The sequence below is a fragment of the Pecten maximus genome, unplaced genomic scaffold (assembly GCF_902652985.1).
Source record: "Pecten maximus unplaced genomic scaffold, xPecMax1.1, whole genome shotgun sequence".
In the NCBI taxonomy this organism is placed as follows: Eukaryota; Metazoa; Mollusca; class Bivalvia; order Pectinida; family Pectinidae; genus Pecten; species Pecten maximus.
In genome coordinates, this window is record NW_022979157.1 from 131,874 (window position 1) to 153,930 (window position 22,057).

Below are 22,057 nucleotides of genomic sequence, written 5' to 3' on the forward strand. Positions count from 1 at the left end.
ATAATATTTTTTATCATTGTATGTTATTGTTTGTTTCCTCAATAAATGTCACTTTATTTATTTTTTTGTGTCATATTTTTACTTACTCTTCTTTGGAGGATTTTTAATGTCCTCCAGAGGGGATCGAATACTTGGACACAACTGACTAGATTTCCGTGATGGAGTTCCTTTCAGAAAAGTGTCAATGCGTCTTTGATTATCTTGATTTTGTCCTTTCACTGTCTCATCATCCGCGTTCTTTTTAATGTTCTTGTTTTTCTTTGGGGGCACTTCTTCGTTTGGGAGGTTTTGAATTATCATGATCTTTTATATCAGCTGTGACCCGGGTGGCTGGAGGCGCTGACGCACTTTCCTCGCGTTGCTGTTCATCATCCTGTTTCTCGGTGGATTTTTGCGCGTCTTCATCAGCTTCATCAGAATCTTCATCAGAGTCTGAGGTTTCACTGTCGTCATTGCTTTGCCATAATTGTGGGCAATTTGTTTTTAACAAAATGACGGATTAAAAAAAGACACCAAATGAAATATATTCCGTGCAAACAAGCACTGCTCGGAAATATGATCCTTATATCAAACAACACTCATACACCGGGTTTAAGGAGTACAGAGAACGTTTTTAAAAGTTTCTACATTAATCAAAATTATACTATACAATTATAGCAGTCTGTCTTACTTGCAAATGTGTACATAATTCATCTTTCCTTGTCTGGTATGTAGAGGTAAATTCATATATTTTATATATTTGATTGATTTTTGTAGTTATTTCACAGGAGAAATGAACTTTTTAGTTCCACATCGGTTTTTAAAGTTGAGTATAGCTCAACTCTGTTTTATCTCTGTCAATGCCGGATTAATGTACAAAAAAAAATGTAGTGTCCAAATAAATTCTAAATACCATGGGTATGTTTCTGACAGGTTTTTAACGTCCTACTTTAGATTTCTTAAGATTTAAGTTGGACTTAGAGATTTTTTTGATAATTTTAGAATTTGGTTTTTTGCTGTTCATAACATGATTGTCTATAGATGATATTTATTATTAAGGACATCAATTCCATTTTAAATGTGTATGCTCATTATATACCGTATTTGTTCTTACTGTGCATTTTATTACTCTTATGATATACATTTTTAACTTGTTATCAATTCTGCAATTGGACCTTTTGGTCTGTTGAAATTGAAATAGTTTAGAAATAACTCAATAGAAATAGATCTCAATGGCATCTCCATTAAAGTTTGAAGTTTTATGAAGAAGTATATAGCCTTACCTGTAATTATCTCCTGTTGTTCCACCTTTCACACCTTGTATCACTTGGCGAAAAAAAACCTTATCTGTATACCTCAAACTTCAGAATGTTGGCTAAGTGACAAGACCCCATTAGTGTATGTTGCGTATTTGCTGATGACCAGCTACATACGGTATACCAAGGTACACTGTATATACACACTTGGACTCGTCAGGAAGCAGGGGTGATTACTTCTCTGGGTCTATTTTCGGACTAACTGTGCTTTCATGGCTGTATATTGTGATGCCAGATAATAAGTAATATAGTTGTTGTGTTGATAACAATTAAAATTATTCAATGTCAACTGGAACTCTTCTAATATAAGCAAATTTAAGACTTAATGTCTATTTTTAGTAACAACGGGAAAGAAAGAATGTATACCAGTGTATGTACACGTAGCCGCAGCCAACCCTAGTAATATACGGTGTTATGAACATACACCTAATTGATAATTACAAACAATTATTTCCGATATAGTATAGATTCATTCTCACTTAGCCAACATTCTGAAATTTACCTGTATTACATGGCAAACATGTCAAATTAAACACCCGAGTAAGTTTCAGCTTTAGTCTGATCTTGCTTTTGGTGAAAGGAAATATGAAATGACAAGTTGAATATGACTTACATGTATATAATAAATATTTAAATTAATTAATGTAAGCTACTTATCATGATAAATCTTAAATGTTTGCGGTAAATACTTAAACTATACCCAATTTTATTTATTCGACATAATATTATGAAACCTAGCTTCATCTCTAGTTTCAAGTTTAAACTGTGCTTTTAATAATATACGTTTTGAGTACAATTTTCTTTAATCACTGTTACTTAAATCTGTGTGAAAATTTCTTTTTTGTTTCTGTTTTTAACAAAATGACGGATTTAGAAAAGACACCACATGAAATATATTCCGTACATACCAGTACTACTCTGGAATATACACCAGGTTGAAATAGTACATACAAATGTAGAACGTTTTTAAAAGTTTCTGCATTAAATCAAAATTATACTCTACTACTGTAGCAGTCTATCTTACTTGCAAATGTGTAGACAGTTCAACTTTCCTAGTCTGGTATGTAGAGGTAAATTCTTATATTTTATATGTTAAAAGGAGAAATGAATTTTTTAGTTCAACATCGATTAAAACTCGTTTATAACGAACTCCAAGGGACCTTGAAATTGAATTCCTTATACAAGTAGTTCGTTGTATAAATAAAACGAAGGGGAATAAAAGTTGATAAAATATTCGTTATACGTGTCAATCCTACTGTAACTAGCGAATTTGTAGACTAGTACTGTAAAAACAAACAAGTGAACAAACAGGTAAATTAACGGTCCTTTAATTACAGAAAATACATTTTTACTATTTCGTAAAAACAGTCCAAAATGGACTTTTACTCGACGAAACATCGCAATTGTCCACGTTTTCGACTTGGTGAGGCCAAATTAAAATTCATTTATTATCTCAACACCTGTACAAAAAAGGTATACAGAGATAGACTACAAAATGCAATACATGTAAATTTACAGTAATGTGAAATTTGGTGAACATGCGTGGATATACAGAGGGATGAAAGTATCATAAAGATGTAAACCTATATTTGAATTAAAATATCTACTCAGGGGAACATACGAAATCGATTTTGTTGATAAAGTTACATAACTTTTTTAAGGAAGAGAGTCTTTTGGACATGATGATATCTTTTAATGAAATTACCCTATGTCGGATGATTAATTTTTCAGGTAAAAAACTTCTCCTTTCAATATCTAAGGTCGAACATAAAAAAAATATAGTGATATTCGTCTCCAATATCTCTTTTGTTGTAATATATCTAGATGTTCTATCATGCTGTTGATTTTTTCCACACATATGGCACTAACAAACTCGGCCTTTTTAGTGTTATCCCATGGTTTAAGAACCTCTGGGTAATCATTGTTTTGAGTTGGTGAATAATCTATAGGTACATGTGATTGGATAGACAATGTAATTGGTGAATGTACATCTGAGAAAAGTATATCTATACAGACATATTTGATATATGTTGTAAAAGATTATAGCTAGAGATAAAATAGTCAACTACGCTTGTACTTTTACATGTTAGATTTCCACTTGTGGCGTCGCAAATACGACCATTTACTATATATAAGTATAGTATATACTGGACACATTTCCAGTAGTAGTTTTTCAAACGGATTTATGGTATTGTTTGAAGTGTTTCTGTGTTTGTTCACTCCTATAGTTTCAAGATCAAAAGACTGAGGGAAAAAATCAACATCATTTTCATCTTGGTTAAAATTATAAAAATAATTTGCTGTATCGGTTCTAGCATTAAAGTCTCCAAATAGTAACACATAACTTTCTGAATTCATTAGATGCATTTCCGTTTCAATACTGTTAAAAGCATATCTACTACTGTACTTTGAATTTTCCAGTGGGATGTATACTGTACCAACAATAAGCTTTTTATCTAGGCTTATCACATTTTTGACAATTCAATCCATAAAACAAAGCTATTTTCATTTTCATGTAAATGTAAATACTGCTTCATCTCAGATTTATAACCTAATACAATTCCTTCCGACCTTTTCTTTTACTATATTTTGTTCTGTTTTTCATGACAAATTCATAACCCTCTAGTTCCAGTATATCAATATCATCAGTTTTAGTTTCGTGGAAACATATCAAATCATACTGTGTAACTAAGTTTTGAAATTCAGGATAATGCAGTGTGCGTTTTATTCCGCAGCAGTTGAGCGAAAGTACCTTTAAACATTTTAATTGGGGGCTAGTCTTAGAGCTCATGCTGTTCCCCACGCGTCCCTAGCGATTTTTGGTGGTGGAGTCAAAACCGCCTCGTTTTGGACACCGACGTCGATTGGGTGTTTCATACACATCACGCGTACGTTGAACGTTTCCTGTAGACTGCGATGTCGGTGATCTTCTTTCTTCGTAGGGACGTCCGTTTACCGATGACCATAATATCATCCTTGTGTTTAAGATTAGTAGTCACCTGCAATGTCTTTCCTACATTCCTTCCCTTCTCCTACAGCTGTCACTATCATACATTTCATCTCCAACGTTAGAGCCTTACGCTTTCTCCACGGCGAAGCCATATCAACACTGACACGACACAGCCTAAGACATACATTCAATTCATTTCATGATACATGTAAATCGTGTACCTACAAAACCGTACCTACTTGTTAACACACTAATAATTCCCCTTGGGGATCCCGGCAAGCTGGCCTGAACCTTCGACGGCTGTGTAAACAAACCCTGTACAGGTACGTCACAGGTGATTTGCGATGCGTTATGTGAGTGCTTATTAGTTGAATTTTTTCCATATTATGGACTGAACTATTTCCCCTGTATTCTTCAGGTTTAAGTATTGTAATGGCTCTCCATTCACTTAATAACGGTATTACTACCATGCTGTGCTATGCAGAATCTTGTTTATATTTCAATCCAAGGCTGTTATTAGCTCACCGGTTACGAGTAACCGAGAGCTAATGCTGTCACCCCTGCGTCGGCGTCGGCGTCGGCGTCGGCGTCTCACCCCAAAACTTTAAAGTTTTTGGAGTAAGTTTTGGAAAGCGTCTAAGTCCAAAAGTATACACCTCATACCCTTTTAATTTGGTTTATACATTTATTAGAGGTCTAGGAGTGATGTTATGGCAAAATAATGCAGAAAAAAATTGTGATTTTTTCGCATTTTACCATTTTGTGGACTTAACTTTTTTGACACCAAAACTCACTTTAAAGTTTTTGGAATAAGTTTTTGGAAAGCTTGTAAGTCCAAAAGTATACAACTCGTGCCCTTCTAAGTTGGTTTATACATTCATTAGAGGTCTAGGAGTGATGTTATGGCAAAATAATGCAGAAAACAAATTGTGATTTTTTCGCATTTTACCATTTTGTGGACTTAACTTTTTTTGACTCCAAAACTCACTTTAAAGTATTAGGGGTAAGTCCAAAAGTATACACCTATCACCCTTCTAATTTGGTTTATACATTCATTAGAGATCCAGGAGTGATGCTGTGGCAAATCATGCAGAAAAAATTGCATTTTGGCATTTTACCATTTTGTGGACTTTGACACAAAAACTCACTTTAAAGATTTTGGGGGTTAGATTTGAAAAGCTTGTAAGTCCACACCCTTCCTATTTGGTTTATACATCCATTAGAGGTCTAGGAGCAATATTATGTGACATACAATTTCAAAATGACATGCTTATGCATACATAAAAAATGAATGCATAGTGTGACTGCTGCCGCCGGTGAGCTTTCGCAATCATTGATTGCACTTGTTACACATTTCACTTTACATTCACTTAAGATTCTTTTACTCTGTACAGTAGAGATACCAAAAGAATAGCTGGATATCTTTTAGGGGCAGGAAACATTGTTTATTCAACCCAATAGAGTTGAATTTACACATTGTTTGGAATGAACTTATTTTCATGAAATGATCATGTTTCAGCTTTGGCTAAACCTTTTTACTCAAATTTAGGCAAAGTTTTAACTTGAGGGCACCGGTAGGGGACATGTATTAGTTTAGCAATACTCACAGAATGCTTGTTTACTAAGACAGAGATGAAGGGACCCAGGAATTAGTTCGTTATGTACATTTGTTATATAAATTTCGCTGTACAAGTGGTTACATTACTAATATTATATAGTACTACAGTCCGGAATTTTTTTCTTTTTCGTTATATGTGAAAATTCGTCCTAACCGATTTCATTAGTTTTATTGTATACAACTTTGATACATCATAATAGCAATTGTTCAAAACAGATCATTCGGTGATCATTTATTGATTTTCTTCAGTTATCATTTTTTTATTGATGATGAAATTTAATCGATTATTCGGTTACAGATTTTACGGTTGCCGACAGAGCGGAAAATTTGTTGTAAAAACTGCGCTATAAAAGATCGTTAACAGTTGAGATGTATGATTTACTATGGTGAGGCTGTCCCCTGCTGTATGCCTTCTATATATAAGATATTTATATATTACTGAATGTTAGATAAATTATGATTGGTTAAATCAATTTAGGATTGCTAATTTTCGACATTTCACTTGGTAAAATCGTAATAAAAGTGATAACAACATTCGCTTTACTGCTCTGCAGCGCTGCTGCTTCCAGAATGACCCCTTTTCCCGAAGTTTCTGACTCTCAGCTTGGTCGTGCTTCAGAATATATACATGCCATAGACACGATAAACCGCCGTCCTTGACATAATGTAAAATAGTCAAATTATTTAGGGCATAAGACAATAGAAATCTTCTAACAATTGCCATGTCCTGTCTCCAATGTTAACGAAAATAAATCAATGTTTAGCTGTATAAGGCAAAATAAAAACAAATTCACATTTATCTTGCTGTATTTTAAACGTTTATGGAATATTAAAATATGGGTTTTAGATATCGTAAAAACAAGTAAATGCAACAATGTTTTCGGTGACATTTAAATAAGAAACCTGATCGTTCTTTCTTTTTGTTTAGAAAACACATGAAAATGTTTACGTGTTTTAAGTATATACAAGTATAATATATACGATTCTACAATGCTATGTCATTAGATATATAAATACCTTTAACGACCAGCTGTCGACTGGGTACGTGTGAAAACATCTATACATGTGTTGACTTGTAAATTGCAAAAAAACATACTCTTTGTCTTTGCTTTAAAACACTACCATCAAAGTTAAAGAATATACCTAGATATGTATAACCTTCAACTTTGTCTAACTCTGTACCACACAATGTAAAATGGTTAATTGGTAGACATTTCCGTTTCGAAAAGATTACAACTTTTGATTTTCTTATATTTAGTTCAAGTTTCCATTTATTAAAATATTGTTCAAATTCATTTAATAATTGTTGTAGACCATCTGGTGTTTCTGATAACAAAACTGTGTCATCAGCGTATAAAATGATAAAAAGTTTTAGATACATCCCGATATTGTCGATACATAATTTGTCTAAAGTTTGAAGACAGTTAACATTTTTTCAACAATACACGTTTCTAAATCATTAAGATAAATTCAAAACAAAAAAGGCGACAAATTTTCCCCTGGTTTTAAACCGATCTTACAATTGAATAAATCTGACTGTTCACATCCATTTTTAACACATGATTTGGCATCTTCATATAACATTTAAAATAACATTAAAAATGTTTCCAGTGACATTGCTCTTGAGTAGCTTGTCCATAGGCCAACTCTCCACACTGTATCGAATGCATTATTTGAAATCAATGAAAGTACAATAAAGCTTCTTTCCTAAGTTAAAGTTAAAGAGTAGAGTACAAATATATTATCTGTTGTTATTTATGACTTGAGGTGAACACCTTTCCGTGACAAGATACTAAGGTGATCGCTCTATAATTATCCGGATCTTTGGGATCACCTTTATTTTTATACACTGGTTTTATAATACCGGTTTTCCAAACATTTGGTATTTATGCTGTATTTAATATAAGATTAAACACATTTTGGTAAATTGGTGTGAAAACATCCATAGTACTCTAAAGGTATTCATGTAAAATGTGATCTACACCTGAAGCTTTGTAATTTTTCAAGTTAGCTAATGTAAACTTAATTTCAGCAGCTGTTATTTCCCCCATTCAAAAAATCATCAAAAATACTATCATTAGGATTCAGTCATCAGAATGAGCGGATTCGTTCAACTTTTTTAAGTATTCGTATAATTTTTAATGCATATATAAGCATTTCCTTTCTTCACTGACCAGTCACATTTATTCAAACTATTCCAAAACTTTTTTGAATCATTTTTAGCGATGTTGAGTAAGTGTGACTGACATGGTCTTTTTGGGCACAACTTTTTCTCTATTTTTGTTTTACATCTATGATTTTGTTTGCCATTTTTTTGCATATTAATGCTAATTTGTTTATTACGTATTAAAGTTTGATAGAAATAATAGAGATAGAGATACATTAGTTCCTTTGTGGTATCTTTGTACTATTTGATATCTTGACCCCATAACTATATACAGAATTGCTCGGCATAAAGATATAAACACAATTATGACGTAAAAAAAGGGACCAGTGGTCGTTTTTCACCACAAGGGATTAAGTTACATAATCATGTTGTAAAAGCAATCCCTGGGGTCTTTTCACAACCTAGGGAGTTTGGCCTTCGTTTCTGGGTTTTAATTTCGAAGCAGTTGATATCCCTTCCCCATAACCATATGTAGTCTTTTTTGACATCAACAAATAATTCCTTAACGAATCGAACATGAACTTATTTCGATATTCTGTCAAGTTCAACCAGATGTCTGTTTTGTTCTGAAAACGATTACCATACGATATGGGAATGCGCTTGTGAACTCTCAGATGGCTGCCAAATGTGTGTATTGTACGAGCAGAGACTGCTGATTGTTTGTATTCGAAAATAATTCGGTAAATGTTATGCCACGTATAGCGATATTAGACTTGTTAAATGAATAATATATATAAATTTTAAAACAAAATCAACACAAATTTATATATTTACATTTGGATGGCAAAGCCATGATATAAACAAACTAAACAAATTTGCAGTCTATGAGAGTATAACTGACACCCAAAGCGTGACACCATTCTATGCATAACTGACACCCAAATCGTGCATTCGGGTGTTATTCATACGCGACCGGATCCCCCGGAACTACTTGCAACCAATGTAAACAAATGGCATCTTATCATTGCTCATCATGCTATCGGATAGAGTACGAGACCAGAAAACAAATCTTAAAATGTAAAACGAAAGTAAAGGTAAGAATGGTTAACAATCACGAAAATGGAAATAAAACAAGATTTAATAAACACATATGTTGACAGATATTTGCTCCGGGGCCAGAGTGGAAAATCATTACACACATTGTTTGCGCGCCACCGCCATCCAGTGTTTGAATGACAAAAATTTTGAAACCCGACACATCATGTTTATGTCAAATCATAAGAACGAGGCTTCTCTCCGGTCGTACAATAGAACAGTTTCTTCTTCACAAAAGAAAGCATCAAGTGGTGCATTATCGTGTCTAACGCATCCTAAACTTGAAACAGCCATGGTACCCGTCACAAGCAACGTTGTCACTGAAGCTCGTCTTACTCCCTCGGCCACTGTCACTTCTCTCATTGGTCGTATCCCTGACACCGGTGCTGTTGTAGCTACTATAAACTGTAATGCTGTTTCCATGCAATCAAAGAACATGTTTACACCTGGTTTTTTGGCGAATTCCACTTCCTCCCACTGCACATTCAACTTTCATAGCTAAACAGTAAACTCTGTCAATGCTGTCAGCCGTTGCGTGCGCGTGGTGACGGGTGAAATTTCCATCCGCATAATTGTTCCGGATGGTAAATTAAAAAAAAAAAATCCGAAATCGTTAACAAACTGAATAATTCATCCGTATATTCTGAAATACTGACTACCAATATTATTGATATTGTTATTAAAATATCTGATGATGTTTTCAGTATTTTTTTTAATTATTTCCACGCACTATTTTTATTTTTTTTTGCCAATCAGCACGTGAATCACAATAGGCTGTTCAATTTCTTGACCTCTGACAATGGAAACGTCGGTAAAAGTAAGATTTTAAATTATAATGAAAATTAAAGTTGAAATCGAAAAGAAACTAATATAGAAAACGTAAATATAAGCATTAAACTGTCTTTTTATGGATTATATGGTGTATATAGATGCCAGAGCTTTGCAGACAATCATTTCATAATGCGCTAGCGCGCATTATGAAGATTGTCTGCAAAGCTCTGGCATCTATATACACCATATAATCCATAAAAAGACAGTTTAATGCTTAAATAAGACATCATATATATGTAGCGTTCCACTCGGGTATACACGAAACTATGGTGTTCCGTTAGGGCCAAATTTCCAATATCGCTCCTGCGTTCTTTCGACCTAAACGCGAAGGAGTGAAGAAGAGAAAACACGATGGCGAAGGAGCGAACGCACGATGGGAAAGGAGCGATGGAACTTCTCTCCTTCGCCATCGTGTTTTCGCTTCTTCACCATCGTATTTTCGCTCCTTCGCGTTCGGAAGTTCGATAGAGATAGTTTCGAAAAGCGTCCGTATTTTCCATTCCCTGATTAATGTTCAGTGGTTTCAGAAATTAGAAAAATGTCTCTAGTACACTATATATTGATATACGACATTTTTCTGATGAATTAAGTTGCACAAAATTGACCTACAGGGACTTCAAATCCATGTGCATACATGTATATTTGAATGTACATAACTTTAAGGTTCAAAATTTATTTTGTGATTGACTCTTTGATTCTGAAGGAAAATAATGTTGCAAAGAACAGGAACAAAATGTAATCGGAAACCACAATGAAATACATACAGCTTTCAAACATTCTGAAATCTTACTTTTCTATCTATGATTGATCCGTAATGAAAGATATTACTCTACTTGTATATATATTAATAACGACCATATATTATATTTCGAAACACTGATATAGCCACGTGACGCCACCAGAAAGCCACAGGAAAACAATCATTTCAGAATAACACCAACTATATAAGTATATATACCCCCTGCAACTATAACGAACTTAGAGTTTTACATAAAAAATAATTACGCAAACACAAAATTTGAGTTAGATATTGTTGTTTTCTCATATAGATTCTACAATTTAAAAAAATGGTTAATCAACACTTTCTATTCAGTGAGTTTTAGTCCTATTTTTCTGTCGACTTTCAGTACAGTTTCCCCAAGACAAAAGAAGTTGTTTTCCAAAACATTCCGTGGTACATGTATGTTCCCAAATGGAAAACAGTAATAAGATAACTACTAAGAATATCAAGATGAAAGAAAAATGAAGTGTGGGCGGAGAGTTTTCATAAATAGTTCGGTTCATTGAGCCACTTTTTCAACTTTAAGATGGATAAGATACATATATACATACTATAGGATCAGTCGAAATACTATAAGACGTGGAACATACTATTGGAGAGATGATATCTTAACCTTAATAGCGGTGACAATTTCACTTAAACTCCAATTTCCCCGTTTCTTGAGACCAACATTCTTTAAACGTCTCTTCAAGGTACGGTAGCTGCAAAATCATTTTGGAATACTTATGCTTACATCACATGAAATACAAGAAATAAATTACTCCCCATCGAACCTCCGAACGCGAACTAAATACTAATACTAAATATAATACTAAACCAAACCAAACAACAACAAAAAACGTTTGTACAACGTGAAGACCTTTTGAAACGATTTCTGTTAAGGAATCACATCTTTAAGTGTTGATACACATGATAAAATGTCCCTATCAGTTTTCAAATAAGTAATTATCTGATAATCCTACTAAACAAAAAGTATTCTGAGCAGAATACACGTAATCAGGTTTCAGGGTATTGCAGAAACGGCACGGTATACTGATCGGTACTTGTGACTTTAAAATGACAATGAGCCAGTGTTCAACCCGAATCTGTTTAAAATCAGCATGGGCACGCTTAGTCCATTCAAGTTTTCTTCAACTGTAACTCAAGAGCAACAAAGGTGACATTAGGAGGACGAAATATGTTTAGAGAGAAAAGAGAAGATACAAATCAATATTAACCTGGATACACGTGTTCATACTACAAAATATTCACTGAATATACGTGATGGTAATTAAAGACATGTTTATTTGCAAGACATCTGACATTTATATAAAAACTGAACTCTCCGGTGTGACATTGGAGTTTGCGTGTTGTCTCTCATTAAAGATAAACCGTCTTGATGATATATAACCTTATTGAAAGGCCATATGTAGCTGGATGTAATGAAGCATATATATATCACTTATGCTTTAGAATTGCTATACTGGACGCCGTAAGTCAGCGACGCATCATCAGGCGTCCTACCTTACCGGGACCGGGGTCATCGTGGACCATAAAGATAGATACCTCGTCTGTACTTAAAGCGATGCATTTTACTTTTTCATTTACATATAAACGTGAAGTCTCTAAGTTTATATCGAACTGATTCTAAGTTGAGTTCTTTATTACCTGAAACCGTTTGGTTATTCAGTACAGTGCACATTCATTTCCAGACAGTAAATTACAGTGTCCACAAAGTGAATTGCAGTATTCAGACAGTGAATTACAGCGTCCATAAAGTGAATTACAGTATTCAGACAGTAAATTACAGTGTCCACAGAGTGAAATACATTATTCAGACAGTGAATTACAGTGTTCAGCTTTTTCTCTACGACCTAAATGTTACAGAATTTATGCACAAACATACAGTACGTGATACGATAATTAATCAATCTCAAATACATGTAATAAATTATGATCGGTAATTAACATCATTAACACTTGTATTGGGTAAACACGGATATCGGCTTTGTAACAACGTTACGTGAAACTACGACTCATTGAAAGATGCATATTATTAATTACATACACATTTACGTATTAAGCAGTGATCACAAGAACTGGGTTGATTACCCACAAATTAGTCAATAGTCGTCTGATACTTAACTAAGCGTCACATTGTTAAGTGAATACGGGTTTAATAATTATCGGACATCTTGGGTAGTTCTCGCTGGTGTCGCGTACTTTTAAATATATAGCTTGGGGTTTCTGGTACGTAAAAATCATAAAAAAACATGGACTGACAGACAATGAATCACAGTGTTCAGACCGTGAATTACAGTGTTCAGACAGTGAATTGTAGTGTCAAGAAAGTGAATTACAGTGTTCAGACAATGATTCACAGTGTTCAGACAGTGAATTATAGTATCCAGCCAGTGAATTACAGTATTCAGACAGTGACTTACAGTGTTCAGACAGTAAATTACAGTGTTCAGACTGTGAACTACAGTATTCAGACAGTGAATTACAGTGTTCAGACAGTGAATTCCAGCGTCCAGACAGTGAATTACAATATTCAGACAGTGAATTGCAGTGTTCAGACAGTGAATTTCAGTGTTCAGACAGTAAATTACAGTGTTAAGACAGTGAATTTCAGCGTCCAGACAGTGAATTACAATATTCAGACAGTGAATTGTAGTGTCAAGACAGTGGATTACAGTGTTCAAACAATGAATTAAAGTGTTCAGACAGTGAATTGCAGTGTTCAGACAGTGAATAACAGTGTCCAGACAGTGAATAACAGTGTCCAGACAGTGAATTACAATATTCAGACAGTGAATTGCAGTGAATGGCAGTGTTCAGACAGTGAATAAGGTATTCAGACAGTACATTACAATATCCAGACAGTGAATTACAGTATTCAGAGAGTGAATAACGGTATTCAGACAGTGAATTGCAGTGTTCAGACAGTGAATTGTAGTGTCCAGACAGTGAATTACAATATTCAGACAGTGAATTGCAGTGAATGGCAGTGTTCAGACAGTGAATAAGGTATTCAGACAGTACATTACAATATCCAGACAGTGAATTACAGTGTTCAGACAGTGAATTACAGTATTCAGACAGTGAATTGTAGTGTCCAGACAGTGAATTACAGTGTTCAGAGAGTGAATTACAGTGTTCAGACAGTGAATTACAGTGTCCAGACAGTGAATTACAGTGTTCAAACAATGAATCACAGTGTTCATACAGTGAATTTGTGTTCAGACAGTAAATTACAGTGTTCAGACAGTAAATTACAGTGTTCAGACAGTGAATAACGGTATTCAGACTGCGAGTTACAGTGTTCAGACAGTGAATTACAATATTCAGACAGTGAATTGCAGCGTCCAGACAGTGAATTACAATATTCAGACAGTGAATTACAATATTCAGACAGCGAGTTACAGTGTTCAGACAGTGAACAACGGTATTCAGACAGCGAGTTACAGTGTTCAGACAGTGAATTACAGTATTCAGACAGTGAATTGTAGTGTCCAGACAGTGAATTACAATATTCAGACAGTGAATTACAGTGTTCAGACAGTGAATTACAGTGTTCAGACAATGAATCATAGTGTTCAGAAAGTGAATTACAGTATTCAGACAGTGAGTTGCAGTGTTCAGACAGTGAATTACAATATTCAGACAGTGAATTACAGTGTTCAGACAGTGAATTACAGTTTCAGACAGTGAATTGCAGTGTTCAGACAGTGAATTCCAGTGTTCAGACAGTGAATTAGTGTTCAGGCAGTGAATTACAGTATTCAGACAGTGAATTACAGTGTTCAGACAGTGAATTGCAGCGTCCAGACAGTGAATTACAATATTCAGACAGTGAATTACAATATTCAGACAGCGAGTTACAGTTGTTCAGACAGTGAATTACAGTGTCCAGACAGTGAATTATAGTGTTCTGACAGTGAATAACGGTATTCAGACAGCGAGTTACAGTGTTCAGACAGTGAATTACAGTATTCAGACAGTGAATTGTAGTGTCCAGACAGTGAATTACAATATTCAGACAATGAATTACAGTGTTCAGACAGTGAATTCCAGCGTCCAGACAGTGAATTACAATATTCAGACAGTGAATTGCAGTGTTCAGACTGTGAATTGCAACATCCAGACAGTGAATTGCAGTGTTCAGACAGTGAATTGCAGTGTTCAGACTGTGAATTGCAGCATCCAGACAGTGAATTACAGTATTCAGACAGTGAATTGCAGTGTTCAGACAGTGAATGCCAGTCTTCAGATAGTACATTTCAATTTCCAGACAGTGAATGACAGTATTAAGACAGTGAATACGGTATTTAGACAGCGAATTACAGTATTCAGACAGTGAATCACAGTATTCAGACAGTGAATTGTAGTGTCCAGACCGTGAATTACAGTGTTCAGAAAATGAATCACAGTGTTCAGACAGTGAATTACAGTGTTCAGACAGTAAATTACAGAATTCAGAGAGTGAATCACAGTATTCAGACAGTGAATTGTAGTGTCAAGACAGTGAATTACAGTGTTCATACCGTGAACTGCAGTGTTCAGACAGTGATTTACAGCGTCCAGACAGTGAATTACAATATTCAGACAGTGAATTGCAGTGTTCAGACAGTGATTTTCAGTGTTCAGACAGTAAATTACAGTGTTCAGACAGTAAATTACAGTGTTCAGACAGTGAATTACAGTATTCAGACAGTGAATTGTAGTGTCCAGACAGTGAATAACAGTATTCAGACAGTGAATTACAGTGTTCAGACAGTGAATTACAGTGTCCAGACAGTGAATTACAGTGTTCAAACAATGAATCACAGTGTTCATACAGTGAATTTGTGTTCAGACAGTAAATTACAGTGTTCAGACAGTAAATTACAGTGTTCAGACAGTGAATAACGGTATTCAGACTGCGAGTTACAGTGTTCAGACAGTGAATTACAATATTCAGACAGTGAATTGCAGCGTCCAGACAGTGAATTACAATATTCAGACAGTGAATTACAATATTCAGACAGCGAGTTACAGTGTTCAGACAGTGAACAACGGTATTCAGACAGTGAATTACAGTGTTCAGACAGTGAATTACAGTGTTCAGACAATGAATCATAGTGTTCAGAAAGTGAATTACAGTATTCAGACAGTGAGTTGCAGTGTTCAGACAGTGAATTACAATATTCAGACAGTGAATTACAGTGTTCAGACAGTGAATTACAGTTTCAGACAGTGAATTGCAGTGTTCAGACAGTGAATTCCAGTGTTCAGACAGTGAATTAGTGTTCAGGCAGTGAATTACAGTATTCAGACAGTGAATTACAGTGTTCAGACAGTGAATTGCAGCGTCCAGACAGTGAATTACAATATTCAGACAGTGAATTACAATATTCAGACAGCGAGTTACAGTGTTCAGACAGTGAACAACGGTATTCAGACAGCGAGTTACAGTGTTCAGACAGTGAATTACAGTATTCAGACAGTGAATTGTAGTGTCCAGACAGTGAATTACAATATTCAGACAGTGAATTACAGTGTTCAGACAGTGAATTACAGTGTTCAGACAATGAATCATAGTGTTCAGAAAGTGAATTACAGTATTCAGACAGTGAGTTGCAGTGTTCAGACAGTGAATTACAATATTCAGACAGTGAATTACAGTGTTCAGGCAGTGAATTACAGTTTCAGACAGTGAATTGCAGTGTTCAGACAGTGAATTCCAGTGTTCAGACAGTGAATTAGTGTTCAGGCAGTGAATTATAGTATTCAGACAGTGAATGACAGTGTTCAGACAGTGAATTGCAGCGTCCAGACAGTGAATTACAATATTCAGACAGTGAATTACAATATTCAGACAGCGAGTTACAGTTGTTCAGACAGTGAATTACAGTATTCAGACAGTGAATTGTAGTGTCCAGACAGTGAATTACAATATTCAGACAATGAATTACAGTGTTCAGACAGTGAATTCCAGCGTACAGACAGTGAATTACAGTATTCAGACAGTGAATTGCAGTGTTCAGACTGTGAATTGCAACATCAGACAGTGAATTGCAGTGTTCAGACAGTAAATTACAGTGTTCAGACTGTAAATTACAGTGCACAGACAGTGAATTGTAGTGTCAAGACAGTGAATTACAGTGTTCAGACAATGAATCACAGTGTTCAGACAGTGAATTATAGTATCCAGCCAGTGAATTACAGTATTTAGACAGTGAATTACAGTGTTCAGACAGTAAATTACAGTGTTCAGACAGTGAACTACAGTATTCAGACAGTGAATTACAGTGTTCCGACAGTGAATTCCAGCGTCCAGACAGTGAATTACAATATTCAGACAGTGAATTGCAGTGTTCAGACAGTGAATTACAGTGTCCAGACAGTGAATTCCAGTGTTCAGACAGTGAATTAATGTTCAGGCAGTGAATTACAGTATTCAGACAGTGAATTACAGTGTTCAGACAGTGAATTGCAGCGTCCAGACAGTGAATTACAATATTCAGACAGTGAATTACAATATTCAGACAGCGAGTTACAGTGTTCAGATAGTGAATTACAGTGTCCAGACAGTGAATTATAGTGTTCTGACAGTGAATAACGGTATTCAGACAGCGAGTTACAGTGTTCAGACAGTGAATTACAGTATTCAGACAGTGAATTGTAGTGTCCAGACAGTGTATTTCAGCGTCCAGACAGTGAATTACAATATTCAGACAGTGAATTGTAGTGTCAAGACAGTGGATTACAGTGTTCAAACAATGAATTAAAGTGTGCAGACAGTGAATTACAATATTCAGACAGTGAATTGCAGTGTTCAGACAGTAAATTACAGTGTCCAGACAGTGAATTACAATATTCAGACAGTGAATTGCAGTGAATGGCAGTGTTCAGACAGTGAATAAGGTATTCAGACAGTAGATTACAATATCCAGACAGTGAATTACAGTATTCAGAGAGTGAATAACGGTATTCAGACAGTGAATTGTAGTGTCCAGACAGTGAATTACTATATTCAGAGGGTGAATTGCAGTGAATGGCAGTGTTCAGACAGTGAATAAGGTATACAGACAGTACATTACAATATCCAGACAATGAATTACAGTGTTCAGACAGTGAATTACAGTATTCAGACAGTGAATTATAGTGCCCAGACAGTGAATTACAGTATTCAGAGAGTGAATTACAGTGTTCAGACAGTGAATCACAGTGTTCAGACAATGAATCACAGTGTTCAGACAGTGAACTACAGTGTTTAGACAGTGACTTACAGTATTAAGACAGTGAATTGCAGTGTTCAGACAGTGCATTCCAGCGTCCAGAAAGTGAATTACAATATTCAGACAGTGAAATACAGTGTTCAGACAGTGAATTACAGTATTCAGACAGTGAATTGCAGTGTTCAGACAGTGAATTCCAGTCTTCAGATAGTACATTTCAATTTCCAGACAGTGAATGACAGTATTAAGACAGTGAATACGGTATTTAGACAGCGAATTACAGTATTCAGACAGTGAATTGTAGTGTCCAGACAGTGAATTACAGTGTTCAGAAAATGAATCACAGTGTTCAGACAGTGAATTACAGTGTTCAGACAGTAAATTACAGAATTCAGACAGTGAATCACAGTATTCAGACAGTGAATTATAGTGTCAAGACAGTGAATTACAGTGTTCATACAGTGAACTGCAGTGTCCAGACAGTGATTTCCAGCGTCCAGACAGTGAATTACAATATTCAGACAGTGAATTGCAGTGTTCAGACAGTGATTTTCAGTGTTCAGACAGTAAATTACAGTGCACAGACATTGAATTGTAGTGTCAAGACAGTGAATTACAGTGTTCAGACAATGAATCACAGTGTTCAGACAGTGAATTATAGTATCCAGCCAGTGAATTACAGTATTTAGACAGTGAATTACAGTGTTCAGACAGTAAATTACAGTGTTCAGACAGTGAACTACAGTATTCAGACAGTGAATTACAGTGTTCCGACAGTGAATTCCAGCGTCCAGACAGTGAATTACAATATTCAGACAGTGAATTGCAGTGTTCAGACAGTGAATTACAGTGTCCAGACAGTGAATTCCAGTGTTCAGACAGTGAATTAGTGTTCAGGCAGTGAATTACAGTATTCAGGCAGTGAATTACAGTGTTCAGACAGTGAATTGCAGCGTCCAGACAGTGAATTACAATATTCAGACAGTGAATTACAATATTCAGACAGCGAGTTACAGTGTTCAGACAGTGAATTACAGTGTCCAGACAGTGAATTATAGTGTTCTGACAGTGAATAACGGTATTCAGACAGCGAGTTACAGTGTTCAGACAGTGAATTACAGTATTCAGACAGTGAATTGTAGTGTTCAGACAGTGAATTACAGTTTCAGACAGTGAATTACAGTGTCCAGACAGTGAATTACAGTGTTCAGACAATGAATCATAGTGTTCAGAAAGTGAATTACAGTATTCAGACAGTGAATTTCAGTATTCAGACAGTGAGTTGCAGTGTTCAGACAGTGAATTACAATATTCAGACAGTGAATTACAGTTTTCAGACAGTGAATTACAGTTTCAGACAGTGAATTGCAGTGTTCAGACAGTGAATTCAGCGTCCAGACAGTGAATTACATTATTCAGAGGTGAATTGCAGTGTTTAGACAGTGAATTGCAGTGTTCAGACTGTGAATTGCAGCATCCAGACAGTGAATTACAGTATTCAGACAGTGAATTGCAGTGTTCAGACAGTGAATAAGGTATTCAGACAGTACATTACAATATCCAGACAGTGAATTACAGTATTCAGAGAGTGAATAACGGTATTCAGACAGTGAATTGTAGTGTCCAGACAGTGAATTACAATATTCAGAGGGTGAATTGCAGTGAATGGCAGTGTTCAGACAGTGAATAAGGTATTCAGACAGTACATTACAATATACAGACAATGAATTACAGTGTTCAGACAGTGAATTACAGTATTCAGACAGTGAATTGTAGTGTCCAGACAGTGAATTACAGTATTCAGAGAGTGAATTCCAGTGTTCAGACAGTGAATCACAGTGTTCAGACAATGAATCACAGTGTTCAGACAGTGAACTACAGTGTTCAGACAGTGACTTACAGTATTAAGACAGTGAATTGCAGTGTTCAGACAGTGCATTCCAGCGTCCAGAAAGTGAATTACAATATTCAGACAGTGAAATACAGTGTTCAGACAGTGAATTACAGTATTCAGACAGTGAATTGCAGTGTTCAGACAGTGAATTCCAGTCTTCAGATAGTACATTTCAATTTCCAGACAGTGAATGACAGTATTAAGACAGTGAATACGGTATTTAGACAGCGAATTACAGTATTCAGACAGTGAATTATAGTGCCCAGACAGTGAATTACAGTATTCAGAGAGTGAATTACAGTGTTCAGACAGTGAATCACAGTGTTCAGACAATGAATCACAGTGTTCAGACAGTGAACTACAGTGTTTAGACAGTGACTTACAGTATTAAGACAGTGAATTGCAGTGTTCAGACAGTGCATTCCAGCGTCCAGAAAGTGAATTACAATATTCAGACAGTGAAATACAGTGTTCAGACAGTGAATTACAGTATTCAGACAGTGAATTGCAGTGTTCAGACAGTGAATTCCAGTCTTCAGATAGTACATTTCAATTTCCAGACAGTAAATGACAGTATTAAGACAGTGAATACGGTATTTAGACAGCGAATTACAGTATTCAGACAGTGAATTGTAGTGTCCAGACAGTGAATTACAGTGTTCAGAAAATGAATCACAGTGTTCAGACAGTGAATTACAGTGTTCAGACAGTAAATTACAGAATTCAGACAGTGAATCACAGTATTCAGACAGTGAATTGTAGTGTCAAGACAGTGAATCACAGTGTTCATACAGTGAACTGCAGTGTTCAGACAGTGATTTCCAGCGTCCAGACAGTGAATTACAATATTCAGACAGTGAATTGCAGTGTTCAGACAGTGATTTTCAGTGTTCAGACAGTAAATTACAGTGCACAGACAGTGAATTGTAGTGTCAAGACAGTGAATTACAGTGTTCAGACAATGAATCACAGTGTTCAGACAGTGAATTATAGTATCCAGCCAGTGAATTACAGTATTTAGACAGTGAATTACAGTGTTCAGACAGTAAATTACAGTGTTCAGACAGTGAACTACAGTATTCAGACAGTGAATTACAGTGTTCCGACAGTGAATTCCAGCGTCCAGACAGTGAATTACAATATTCAGACAGTGAATTGCAGTGTTCAGACAGTGAATTACAGTGTCCAGACAGTGAATTCCAGTGTTCAGACAGTGAATTACAGTATTCAGACAGTGAATTACAGTATTCAGACAGTGAATTACATTGTTCAGACAGTGAATTGCAGCGTCCAGACAGTGAATTACAATATTCAGACAGTGAATTACAATATTCAGACAGCGAGTTACAGTGTTCAGACAGTGAATTACAGTGTCCAGACAGTGAATTATAGTGTTCTGACAGTGAATAACGGTATTCAGACAGCGAGTTACAGTGTTCAGACAGTGAATTACAGTATTCAGACAGTGAATTGTAGTGTCCAGACAGTGAATTACAATATTCAGACAATGAATTACAGTGTTCAGACAGTGAATTACAGTTTCAGACAGTGAATTACAGTGTCCAGACAGTGAATTCCAGTGTTCAGACAGTGAATTAGTGTTCAGACAGTGAATTACAGTGTCCAGACAGTGAATTATAGTGTTCTAACAGTGAATAACGGTATTCAGACAGCGAGTTACAGTGTTCAGACAGTGAATTACAGTATTCAGACAGTGAATTGTAGTGTCCAGACAGTGTATTTCAGCGTCCAGACAGTGAATTACAATATTCAGACAGTGAATTGTAGTGTCAAGACAGTGGATTACAGTGTTCAAACAATGAATTAAAGTGTGCAGACAGTGAATTACAATATTCAGACAGTGAATTGCAGTGTTCAGACAGTGAATTACAGTGTCCAGACAGTGAATTACAATATTCAGACAGTGAATTGCAGTGAATGGCAGTGTTCAGACAGTGAATAAGGTATTCAGACAGTAGATTACAATATCCAGACAGTGAATTACAGTATTCAGAGAGTGAATAACGGTATTCAGACAGTGAATTGTAGTGTCCAGACAGTGAATTACAATATTCAGAGGGTGAATTGCAGTGAATGGCAGTGTTCAGACAGTGAATAAGGTATTCAGACAGTACATTACAATATCCAGACAGTGAATTACAGTGTTCAGACAGTGAATTACAGTATTCAGACAGTGAATTATAGTGCCCAGACAGTGAATTACAGTATTCAGAGAGTGTATTACAGTGTTCAGACAGTGAATCACAGTGTTCAGACAATGAAT

General features: G+C 35.6%; 1 protein-coding gene across 1 annotated transcript in view; it reads right to left on the reverse strand.

Annotated features, from left to right (window-relative positions):
* Window positions 1-241: 241 nt before the first annotated feature.
* Window positions 242-22,057, reverse strand: part of LOC117318267 (nonsense-mediated mRNA decay protein 2-like) — a 47,520-nt gene continuing 25,704 nt past the window's right edge. The window contains exon 3 of the mRNA XM_033873272.1: window positions 242-455. Coding sequence (XP_033729163.1) covers window positions 242-455 — 214 coding nt within the window. The remainder of the gene's footprint in view (window positions 456-22,057) is intronic.